The 13,314-nt window shown below is 36.3% G+C and overlaps 1 protein-coding gene across 1 annotated transcript in view; it reads left to right on the top strand.

Annotated features, from left to right (window-relative positions):
* Oxct1 (3-oxoacid CoA-transferase 1) overlaps nucleotides 1-5,371 on the top strand; it is a 132,478-nt gene extending 127,107 nt beyond the window's left edge. The window contains exon 17 of the mRNA XM_076857421.2: nucleotides 3,600-5,371. Coding sequence (XP_076713536.1) covers nucleotides 3,600-3,641 — 42 coding nt within the window. The 3' untranslated portion in view covers nucleotides 3,642-5,371. The remainder of the gene's footprint in view (nucleotides 1-3,599) is intronic.
* Nucleotides 5,372-13,314: the final 7,943 nt, after the last annotated feature.

The following is a 13,314-nucleotide window of genomic DNA, read 5'->3' as shown; positions in this document are numbered from 1 at the left end:
CCACTGAACTCCACCCTAGCCCTAAATGCCTATTTTTTAAATCAGGTTATCCGATATTCTTTTGTTGTTTTTGTTGAGTTGTAGAAGTTCTTTAGATATGTTTGATGTTAACCTCTTGTCAGATACGTGTTTTGAGAGTACTTTCTCCCCATAAGTCAGGTGTTCACTCTGTTGATTGTTCCTTTGACAACTCTTTTTATGCTATTAGCACCCAACATTTTCACAACTAAGGAATCCCTTGGCTTATTTTTCCTCCCATCACCCTCACATTTTGAAAGAAGTCTGTCTTCCAAATATTTATTAAGTCATAATTCATTTCAAAGAGTCAAAATGATATTGCACATTTCCTCATATTGAAACTGTGACAAGCTAATGAAACTGTCAAATTCCTTTGTTTATATCTGTACTTACATCATTCACTGTGCCAGTAACTTGATGGGTCAAAATAGAAAGAAATGAAAAGGAAAGGTGATATCCTACCATTTAAATTCCATTATCTCTAAAATATCATTTTGCAGTGACTAGTGGATTCAATTGTTATTCATCTTTCTTTTCTGATGAATGCTTAAGTTACTTGAAATAGGTTTTCTTTACCATAAATGTCTGTAGATCTTTTTTGAAACAGAATAATTCTTTGTTTTATTAAAATAAATTTAAACCATGAGAATATATATGGTAGAATAAACTTCCAGTGATCTCTTGTCACCTCACACTATTTATTTATTTGTCTATCTTCACAGTGCTGGTGTGTTAGGGTCTGTAAACAAGTCAAGACCAAGACCTCATGTGTTAGGGTCTGTAAACAAGTCAAGATGGCGCCTGGCATTTTGCCAGAGGGAGTGGTTTGAGAAGTAATACCATCGAGCCATTAAGTGTGGAGATTCCTTATTGGTTGACTGCTGTATCTAGTTTATGTTAATTAAGATAAGATGTGTGGAATGTATATATACCCCTCCTGTCCTACAAGAAACGGCTCCCACTCCTGCTGTATCAATGTACACAAGTTGCTCGTCACCACCCCCACCCCAGTTATTTTGCTGCAGCTGGACTGTGGCACTCATGCATGCTAGACAAGCACTCTACCACCGAGCACACCACAGCTCCATCTGTTACTAATCACTCAGTGTATGTCACACCCAGCTGTGAAATGTGGGTGAAAAAAATACACCAATTGGCATAGCTCTTACTCCCAAGGGTCTTGGTCTTATTCCCTAGGCAAGAACACACCTAAACCACCAGTGGCAGAAAAATTAAATAAGAGCATTGCTTATTTATATACTTGCCATGGAATCTGAAAGAAGTCTGCTGTAGAAATTCTTTGTCAAATTCAATAAGTTTGTATTCTCAAAATCTATTATGAACTGGCATTATACTAGAATTAAACAGTATACTCTTGGGATGTCATTAGACTGAGAAGACAAATTATTGGCTCATCGTCTATACTTAAATCATGTATTCTGCTCAGCCTGTGGATTACACTGGCAGAATAATGTGCTTTGGTTTGTATAGACTTACAATGTTTATGAGACTGTGAGAACAGAAATGAGAAATGGTAGTTTAGTAGATATTTTTTATTACCAAAGAGACAAGATGAGTCAAGCCTACAGAAAGCTTCATCATCATCTTTTCCAATAAAAGTCCATTTTCACATTGAGGATATGAGTGATATTAAGAGCTCAGAATGGAACCAACACAAGGAAAGGGATCAGGTATTTAGTATTTAAAATTAAGTTATTATGTTGTAATTCTACAACATGTACAACCAGTAGAATGAGAAGTTATGCTCCATTTATGTATGATGTGTCAAATGCATTTTATTGTCATGTGTAACTAATTAGAACAAATTAAAAAAGAAAAAAATTAAAGTATTAAAAAATTAAATGCCTATTAGAGATTATCTGTTTTCAAGAAAGAACAATTTTATTTTACTTAATTAATTCCACAAATGCTGTATTGTTAAAAGAAGAAAAGGAGTTGTTTGTGAGACATACTTCCCTAGTCAGAGCTCATTTGTCTTCTCTTCAGTAGAGGGTGAAGGTCTATGCATGTGAAATGACACTCTTAGCTAGTTATTATGTATCCCTTATTTTGTCTGTTACACATCTGCTCTTAGAAATGGCAAGGCTAAACCAAGAGTCTAGGTGCATGCCTGTATCCCAGTAGCTCAGAAGGCTGAGGCAGGATGATCACAAGTTCAAAACCAGCCTCAGCCATTTAGTGAGGCCCTCAGCAACTTAGCAAAACCCTGTCTCTAAAAAAAGTATATTAAAAAGGGCTGGAGATGTAAGTGTCCCTGTGTTCAATCCCTGGAACAACAACAACAACAACAAAGGCAAGGTTAAATGATCTCTCATCCTAAGCTGTATGCCAAACTATGCTGATCTTTATTCTCTTTTTTAATTCTTATTATTTCTTTTAGTAGAAAAAAAATTTTGTTTTTTTTTTTTTTTAGTGTTATTGTTCATTTTAGCAGAAAAGTAGAAGAAAGGGCATTAACTCTTGACATGTGATTAATACAGAAGTTATTTATAAATGAACTAAAAATATTTAACCACATCAGAGCCAATTAATTTCCTGCTCTTTCGATTTTTTAATACTGAATTTACCTTTTTCAGTGTTTCTTCTAGTTCTTTGACGTTTACCTCTAGTCATCCACTCATTCATTAATTTGTTACTTTTACAAAATATTGTTCAACCTGGAAGCAAAATGCTGATCTGGTCCGCTTCCATTGCCACATCTATGAGGTACTCAGAAAATCACCTAAGTTTTAATATTCGCTACTGTGTTTGCTCCTGACTGGGATCTAATGGATCTTTGCCATATTGAATTAAGAAATCTGGAGCTGGTACCATACTTTGAATGATCTGTCACAATTAAGCCAGATTTCTTACATCTAGATTTCTGCTTCATCCATGCTGTGCGTGTAGACCTGTTCTCATTTTTCTGTACTTTAATGAGATTCCCAGGATTGTACTTGCTGTTCTAGACACTTCACGTAATTACAATCAAGATTTAATAGTGTTAGTGCTGTTACCACCTCTTTGTAGTGACTTGGAGTCCTTTTACTGCTTTTGCATCATTTCTGTCCTGACGATGAAATTTCTGGTAAGAGTTATTATTGATCATAGAATTTCATTACTGTGTATCCACGTGACCCACAGATTACATAAATTGCAGATTGACGGGGGATCTGTTTGGAGAACACAGAGATTTGTGCTTGGCACTGGGTCTTGAATAAGTCTCTGAGGCATCAGTCTTGGAGATCCCTGATCCATGCATTGGAGGTCTTGGAGAGCAGGACCCTTTGTTTGTCTCTCTGCTCCTTTTCTGCACCCTCTTTGCTGCCTTGCCCAGTTGTCTTTATTATGGAATTGTAATACAAGAAGGTTGAAGACCCCTAAAGATCACAAATGCAAACAGAACAGGAGTTCCCTGTCTTGGTGTTTCAGAATGAAAAATAATAGTGAAACTATATAGGCAATGTCCACAGCAAGTTTGCTAATTGCCTTTATTTATCATTTGGGTTTGGAAATTTAAAGTTGTACATACAATGTGGTTTTTCATGATTTGATTATTTTTTTCCTCTTTCTTTTACCAGGTTTCACCAAAACTCATGCCAATGCAGCAAATCACAACTTGAAATATGGAGTAGACGTTTGCCCCAGGCTGTTAGTTTTTCAATTTAAGCACAGAGGATTTAATTGAAAGAATGTCAGGATCATAATTGTATATTTAACAAGCAGTTTTTGACTAGTTTTTGTCTGGTGTTTCAGGATTTATGCAGCCATATAGATTTTGTTCTCTCAAGTGTACTATGATACTTTAATGAAAAACAAAAGGAAAACATTTATGATTATTTTATTTTCTAAGTGCTTAGAAGGTTGTCTTTACCATTGGTGCTCACATTGGATGTATCTTTTTCATGTGTGCTATGCTAAGTTATATGCAGTATTTACTAAGATGGGCCCTAGGAAGAGTTTCATTGATAAGCTTTCCCTTATACCTAAATTATGGCTTAGTACTTGTGAAAGAAAAATAATATGTATGTGATTAGGAAGAATACTATCTTCATGATTGTTTTCCCTTCAGTCTCCTCTGATTTTTTGCCTCCGGTCTGCCTAGACCATCCTCCTTCCTCCCATCCTTCTTGTAGCTAAATAGATACCCAAGAAAACAAGCAGGGATGTCTTTGGCAGAAGAAGTAACTTGTTTGTGGGAAAGACCAAAAGGTGTAGGTTCTATTGCTGTTGACACACCATCAAGAAGCTGCCATAATAGACAACCAACCATCCATCTGTGCTTTGCCAAAGGCTAAGCTAACCATGGGAAGAGGGCTAGAAACCTAACTGATCTGCTAGGACAGTTTTCTCTGTTTTAAACAGTGCACTATTTCTTTCTATCTAGTTGGATCCTTAAGATTACTACCCTGTTACAGAGGCCCCGTGGACTACTTATACAATACCTCCTCCTAGGTCAAGAAGAATTGTGGTAATTTATCATGAGTCCTTAATCACAGTGACAGCAGAGTTAAAAAAATAAAATAATAAAAGATACATTTTTTTAAGGATCTGATTTCTGCTCAGAAAAGTTTCTAAATATTGAATGACTTTTCTACAGAGCAGTGGTTTTTCTGTCTAAGCTACTTCCTTTAATAAATTTCTTTTAATTCAGCCATAATCAAGCCGGGGAAATAATGATGGACAAACCTGAGATTTGAAGAGTTGGTGAATTTTTAATGTTAGGGGATAGACATGGCAGATTAATCTTGTAAAGGACGTTTCTTCAGAGGTTTCCTCAATACCAGGGGGATTGCTTCAGAAGTATCCTGGGCATCTGATGGGAGAATGTCTAGACACCCTGAAACCAGTCCAGACAGCAGGTCTCTGGACAGAGGAAGGCAGAATACCATGCAATATATCATTCCTCTGGCAGGAATTTATGCACGTTTTTAGGTGATGACTGTTATTGGAACTCACTCCTCTTCAGGTATGCCTAGAATTGTGTTATGTACAATATTCAAGGAAGAAGAGAAATTTTTTTGTGAGTAGCACACTTTGCACAAAAGACAGCCTTTCTGGCTGACTGCATAGTACTTATAAAAATAAATCTTAGAATGTACAAGTTCCACTGAGAGTAATATTTATCTATATTAGAGTTATGATTTAGAAAAAAGTTATGTTATTGATGGTTGTTATATGTTCAAACTTACTTGTTTATCATTCCAGTCTGTTACTTTAACATGATGTGATTCTAAAAAAGTTCTAAACATTGGCAAAACTTAAATAGATGATTTAATATTCTTGATCAGAGAGTGTACCATGATGTTAAGAACTGCATTAAGAAATACAATAAAGATTCCACGTTGATAGAGATCAGTGTGCTTGTCCTGTTTCTCACTTGGGGATGGTGCAGTTAAAGATGTGAATTATGCAATAGAGATGTTGTTGGAATAGCTAACGATAAAGGCATCCATTATCACTTTTAATCAAATTGCTTCTTTTCTCTTTATCTTACCAAAGAAGAGATATTGTCCTTCTAAAACAAGCAAATGAACCATTACCTAACTAAAGTCCACACCTTGTTCCTAGAAAAATAATGAAGGTTTCATGTGTTAATTTTTGCTCTCACCTAATATTTTCCTTTATGATAGACATACATTAATTAATTTCCCAGTAGTTTGTTGAGTTTTGTTGCATTTTGGAGTGTCTCCTGTTTGCCCAGCATCTATCTGTGTTTACTCTCTAGAAACAGACTTACCCCCTGGCTAAAGGAGTGGGCAGGTTCCCAGGATATGCCCTTCTGATACCTCTCCTCTCTCTACTTTGCTCATTCCCAGATATTAGCTCATGATCCAGGATGTACCATTTAGATTATTTCTACCACATTTAAAAACAGTAAATGAGAGAGAAGTCAGTTTTCTTACTCTTCTTTGGCCACAAAGCTAAAAGAATTTGTCTGGTTTTAATACCCACTCTCATTATTCATGCGCGCGCGCGCGCGCGCGCACACACACACACACACACACACACACACACTACCAACCAGCTTAGCTACTGTTGGAAATAAAGAATCTGGCACAAATACACAAGAGGTATAGGGAGGAATCATCCTGGTGATTTGGATTTCATGTTTTAGTGCAAGTAATATTATGGTTTAGAGTTTTCAGAGATGTTAGTCTTTTTGCAACCAAATATTTTCATTACATCTTAAAGAACCACAGTGGAAAACAGTATATTCTCCCCATTTTAAAGATGGAGAATCTGAAAACAAGGTTTAGAAACTTAAGACAATATTCCCTCCATCCATGTCTATACATGAGCCCACAGATCTCCCTTTGTGCTTGAGCTAGTTCTTTATCACCTGCAGCCACAGTTCTGATAGGGACCTGTTCTTCTACAGAAGTTATACGTAATATGAGCAAAGGTGCTTATACCTGGGACCAGAGAATGCACAAAAGAGCATTTGTGAGTGTTACCGGTGGTAGAAAGTTTCTTGGTAGAGAATTTTTTTTTTCTGATCTCAGTATATGCATCACAAGGTTGGAATGGTATCCCATTAGAAGTATATAAGCAGACATTTAATCAATGTATGGCTTCCTTTGGCACTTTTCTGCTTTTTCTTACAGGAATGATTTTGAGTTTCTAAAGCTTATTTTCAGATTCTCCATCTTTAAAATGGGGAGAATATGCTGTTTTCCACTGTGGTTCTATAAGATGTAATGAATCTGTTTACAAAAAGACTGACATCTTTTGAAAATGCTATACTATAATATTACTTGGGACAGAATTGTCCATTGTTCCTTTCTGTTTATTTTTCAATGTTTTATGTCACTTGCCTACAAGAGACCATTTTGCATATCAAACAGAGTTTAAGCATAAACACCAATAAATATAATGTGATCTGAGTGCACTTCTGTGTGACAGGTTCTTGAAGTCTCCTGCCTGCAGCAAGTCAGACATGTTTCTGTCAAAATAATTCAAAGATCAATATTGCTTTGTGGATCACACAGCAACTCCCATGAGACTGATGCCTACATCAATCTAGGTAACTAACTGATAAGGCAATTCCTTATCAACGTCTGCAATACAAATCATGTTTGGTCATGAAGATTAAATATGAAGGGCTGGGGTTGTGGCTCAGTGGTAGAATGCTTACCTATGGGTGAGGCCCTGGATTCGATCCTCAGCACCACATAAAAATAAATAAATAAAATTTATTGTGTCCACCTACAACTAAAATAAGATAACTTTTTAAAAAGATTAAATACAATTCATTATGGTCATCATGACCCTGAGTGGGGTGCTTCCTACATTCTGGCTCTTCATAGCAGGACCCATAGTTGTATCAGTATTTCTACTTACAAACTATGGGATACCAGTATCCCACTCAGTCATTTTGTGTCTGATTCATTTGTTAGAAGCTGGGAATTTCACCTTCTACCCTTTACAAAGTTTGGGGGAGGTAATTGGCTCCACAAATATGTGTAAAACCCTGATGTTACCTTGTAAGTCCCTTTTTATGATTTAGGGGTTTAGAGGTTGCCTCTCCCACTTTGTCTTCTTGGGGTGGAAATGCTCAACACTCCACATCCCTGCAAAGGCTGTTTTCATCTCCAGCTCTCAGCTCTGGTGCACCCTCAGTGTAGGGTAAGAGTTTAGTAGTTGTCTTACTGATTCTTGGCCACATATTTCAAAATCAGCGCACAGTGGTGAGGTGCTTGTTTTTGTTTTAGATGTTATTTATGTAACAACTGCATGACTGGCCTGTGGTAGATTTCTCAATACATTCAATCAATTTACTAGTTGAGAACCTGGGTTATAAGAGGCCAGGCTTAGAGGATTCCCCTGAACTAAATAGTTAGAAATGATCTCTTAGGAAGAGGCAGGGAAAAAAAGAGGTGCAAAATGGAAGATGTAATAAAGAAATAAAAAGAGAACTGTAATAATCACCTACATTGGTTTAACACTTTATAATTTATAAAACACCCAGAATATGCTAGCTAGCTTATTTGATTTTCACAATTACCTGCCAGAGAGACATTATTACTTCCATTAAAATTAACTTGATTAGTCTGAGAGAAGTAATGTCCGCCAGTTCTTTAATCAAATTAGCCTTTCAGGACTAATGGTGGATTTTGCCAAGGTAGTTAATGAGATGTGAATTAAATCCCCTGAATAGAACTAGATTTGTTGCTCTCTGGTAAGCCATAAAACAGAGTCCAAAACCTTTAAACCTAATGGGATAGGTATTCAAATTTTGTTTCCTCTGTCCACACAGCTCTTGTGTACAACCCAGTTTAAAAGGGATTAGGTTGCTATCAAAACAAAAATGATAATGCCAGTCACCACCAGGAAGAATTTTCCTGTGAAAGACTCATAGTTACCTGGATTTGCTCCCACAAAAGGCCCTGTATTGGCAGCCACATACAAGGAGGCTCACTTGACCCCAGCAGGAAGGGTTGATAGATATTGCTTTATCTTTGTAGCTTAACACCTTTGAAATTCAGCTCCCCTGGCATTAACCTTTACCGATTTTCACAGAGTTGTATCTCAGACTCATACAGTTGAGCCCTCAAGATAAGGCTGATATTGGCAGCCTGAAATATCACTGGTGACATGGAGAAAGGGTCACTCAGTAAGATCTTGTACCATTACCTCCACCTCCACTAGGAAGAACAGGATCCATGGAAAGAGGAAAATTCATCACAGATCTGGAGTCTGGGGAGTGGGAGAGTGTGAGAAAGCATTAGGGCTCAGCAAGTCACATACCATATGAGAACATTTAAGTGTTATTGTCACATTTATTTGAATATGACACCATTAATTGTAAAATGCACTATGATTGTGTTTGCTTTCCTAGTAGCTTGAAATTTTATTGTCTATATTGAGATTTTTTTCTAGACTTCCTCTTAGTCCCAGATGAATTTGTCAAGTATTCCCTGTACATTTAAAGCAAAGAAGGGTCATTCATGAATGATTTCTGCAGCTGATAAGAATCATAAGTAGTTAATGGCCTGAGAAATCCACCAGTTTTGAAGTTTGTACATTTGCAATCCAGGGTCCTCTTGGGGACAAAGGGGTCAAAGGTGGCAAAAAAAAAACAAAAACAAAAACAAAAACAGAAGCCAGGTGGGAGGGTAGATAGGAGCAGGTGCCTGTCTTGTCCTCTGGAGCTAGAGGGCAGCCAGGAGCTGAAGGCACCCAGACAGTTGTAAGGTGCCATCATTGGTGAGATGTGTCTCATTTTTGAATACTTTAAAATGTGGGATGTTCATCTTGGAATCAGTAAACTTGAAGTGGTCCTTCTAAGGCCTTTCTGGATAGCATAAAGTCTGGTTTAAGAATTATTTAAAAAAAATATTACCACTTTGAAGTACATATAGTACTGATTGCAGAAGAAAGGATCCTTAGGGGTCTACTTTACAGATAAAAAGCAGTTGATAAATTTATTAATGTGTATGTTAGTGTTTAAAAACAGTTATTCACCAGGGTAGGGGTATCACCCAGTGGTAGAGCACTTGCCTAGAATGTGTGAGGCACTGGGTTCGATCCTCAGCACCACATAAAAATAAATAAATAAAATAAAAGTATTGTGTCTATCTACAACTCAAAATATTTTTAAAAGAATAAAACAACTCTCCAAAGCACTCTAAGTGTTTGAATCTTTCCATCATGATCTGCCTTCCAAGTATGTCTCTGTGTCTTCCTATTCTTCCCCCCTTACCACCATCTTTTCTATATACACAATTTTGATCTGAGTCCTATGTAAGTGTATTCTGTGAAGAAATTTAAATATTTTAATTAAAGATATTTAACAGATCACAGACACTCAAATACATAAAGATATAAAAGACCAAATAAAGCATTGAAAAGGATATTTCCATTAAATAAGTAACATCAAATGCCATATAAGACTGTCAAGTAGTAAACCATGCCATTTAGGATGGATGTGACCACTTTGAAGAAAACTCAGGAAGATGAAGAATTAAACATGATTAAACTAGGTAAAGAATAAAATGCCATGGAATATTCAACTTGCCGATGAGAAGCTTAAAAAGTGATTTAAGAATTTAAAGAATGTTATACATAACTCATGAAGAATGCCCCATATCTAAATGGAAAGAAGAAGGAAGAATTTTAGATGTTAAGAAATCTTCCTTGACAGTGAGCTATTGAAGGACAGGAATTAAATGACCTACTTATTTACTTTCTTTATTTTAAACAAATTTTATTGTGTATATTTAAGACATACAACATGGTGTTTATATGTTGGCAGGAGGTGAAGGAATGGGAGGGACAGGGGAGGTATTGGGTAGTCTGATTTAAACACTGTTCTGGAATCTATTATTCATGAAATCTGGTATTCAAGGATATTTCTACTGGCTTTGTAATCTGGATTTTTGGGTAGACTTATCAACTCTTTCATCATGCCAAGAAACCTATCAGTATATTCTTGGCAAACAATAGATATTCAATACATTTTTAGCAAATAAATGAATAGAGAGTGGATGAATTAACGAAAAATAATTCAATGACAAGATCATATTCAGACAAAATTCAGTTTTTCTTTTTAAAAATTCTAATTACAAATAATAGTAAGCAAATTTACAACTGGTTTGGTGATATATCAATTATCCAGTTATAACCTCTCCCTCTTTCTCCCCCCATCCCCAGCCCCACACATACACACCTACCTCCCTTTCATTTTTCTGTCCTTTCAACAGGTATCTATCGAGCACTTTATCAGTCAGAGTCTGGTCAGGAGACAGAAATTACACAGTAATTGAACAACAAAAGTTTAACATAAATAATTATTAATTAACATGATTAGTTATGAGGGTTGGCTATTAAGAAGTGAAGAGCATTCTAAGCAACCTAAGAATAACAGCTATAAGGAGCAGCCACTACTTTTGGGATTAAAATGGGACTTCCAAGGAGTAGGCATCCAGGACTTGAGACCCAGACCTGGCAGAAGGCACATAGCTGTGACTCACTGGATGTCAGAGGCACGATAGTGTCACACTGACAGAACTTTCTGGAAATCTGTCTCTGAGGTACAAGAGGAAGTTGTCCTGGTGGAGGGAGGAGGGAATTACCACACTTCAGATATTGCCATAAAGCCACCTGAAGAGGTACCTTACCTGAAAGCTATTTTTAGGGCAGTGTCTCATCAAGGCTCTGCACTATACAGGCACCTCAGGGCGTCCAGGGAAAATCTCTGGCTTTTGGCCTCATTCATTGCAACACAGTGCAGGAACCAAGAAGTGGAAAGACCAATCATGATTCCATTTCTGAGTTCTGGAAAAGCTTTGCAGGCTGTGGGAGCTAGTTGTTGGGCAAACTGAGCGCAGGACCCTGGCAAGGCAGCACATTGAACTAGGAGGAGAAACCTCTTCCTCCTCCAGTGTCTCTCCAGCACCTCTGTTGACAAAGATTAACTCTGTAGCAGTTGGCAAAGGAATATTATTTGTAGGACCCATCTTGATGATCTTGGAGCAGGCAATGAAAGAGCTAAAAGACAAATTGCTAAGTGGCGTGAGCAGGTGCTATGGGTCAGCATTGTGCCAGATGCTAGGGAAATAGCAGTAAGGAAGCATGGTCCACCCTCATGGAGCTTGCAGTCTAGGAGACAGAAAGAACTATGAATTAAACAATTATGCTTTTAATTCTTAATTGGGTTGAGTTTACCTTTTCTATGAAGAAGTATGAGTAGCCATGAGAAATTATTTTAAAGGGTCTAAAAATTATATTTTATATTTGCCTGTGTTTAGCACATGTTTTAAGTGATGTGGGGTTTTTTTGTTTGTTTGTTTTCTTTGTGGTACTGGGGATTGAACCCAGGGTCTCACACATGTTAACTAAGTGCTCTACCACTGAGCTACTTCCCAGCCCTTTCGCATATTCTTAAACTTACCACAGGTTGTTCGATAAAATGTGTAAATATATTTAAAAAGAAAAATTGAAAGTGACTCTTGATAATCAAAAGGAAAACCACAAAACAATGTAGTGATGATGTAACTTGTGACTTATGATATGCACAAAAATCACAAAAAGAATTCTACCACAAACAACTCAAAATCTTAGAAGGAAATGGTTGAAGGACAAAAATCAAACATCACATATGCTTGATTGGAGAAAAATCTGAACATTAAAGTTTCAGTGAGATAATAGAGCCAGTGAAAGGATATGAAATAAAATGATCCTAGCCCAGAAGAGGGGCATAACCACTCAGTGGCTATTGTAGTCATTTGATTATAGATGTTTTATTGTGGAAGGATATTTCACAGATACAATCTGTTCTGAAGGGGTCAATTGAAATATTCTGGTGACTCAGGAAATGCAGCAATGAAAATATGGCTAACCAAACAGAGCCAGCTGTGTTTTTCAGAAAAGAGGCAATTGTGAAATGACCTCATTGTCATCTATAATATTGTGGAGAAGCAGAAATGTTCCAAGGACATCTGAGCTGGTGGTAGAGTTGAGTGTGTTTACAAAAGTTAACTGAGGCATAAACTAAAAAGTAAATTCTTTTTGTAAAAAGGGAAAAAATGAGACCATAAAATTCATGACATCAACTGTTCAATACAGAGAAGAGTTCCATATATTTATATCACATGAAATTAATAAGAAGATTTTTTTCATTTTATCAATACAATAGCACAAAAGAATGGATCAAGTTACCCATATATATGGAAACTAAATGTCTAGTCCAGAAAAGGTAATTATGTCAAAAATAATTCACTAAAATATTATAAGAAGCTTAGCTGTCAAAGAGATTATATATTGAAAGCACTAGTTTTATTTATAATAATACCAAAAAAGTAATTTGAACCTTTGCTCCAAAACCAACTTATGTTTCCCTGATCCAGGCAATCTCATAATTTGATCTGGTCAGGACAAGTATTAATTCATGGACAAAGTGATATGACATAAGGATTTGCTTACAAATACTCTGAATAATAATAACAGGGAATACAGATAAAATAATATCTGTGAGATAATGGTAATTATTGGTTAGGGGTAATGAGTATGTGAAAGTTTATTACGCTATTTAGTTTAACATATATTTGAAATTTGTTCTATTAAGTTTTCAAAGGAAAGGTATAAATGTAAGATCCATTACAGCATTTTTATGATAACTACAATTTTGAATGACAAAATTTAGTGATGTTTTCTTGTGTTTAGGATGACAGATTTACTCAAGAAGAATGGGAATCTCAATGGAGGAAAGAATGAGAATTGATTTTTTTTTAAATCAAGCATATTTTCACTTTCCAATCATATTGCAAACCTCAGTGCTAAATAAGAGAATGA

The sequence above is a fragment of the Callospermophilus lateralis genome, chromosome 5 (genome assembly GCF_048772815.1).
Source record: "Callospermophilus lateralis isolate mCalLat2 chromosome 5, mCalLat2.hap1, whole genome shotgun sequence".
Classification (NCBI taxonomy): Eukaryota; Metazoa; Chordata; class Mammalia; order Rodentia; family Sciuridae; genus Callospermophilus; species Callospermophilus lateralis.
This window is presented reverse-complemented; position numbering and strand designations above follow the sequence as displayed.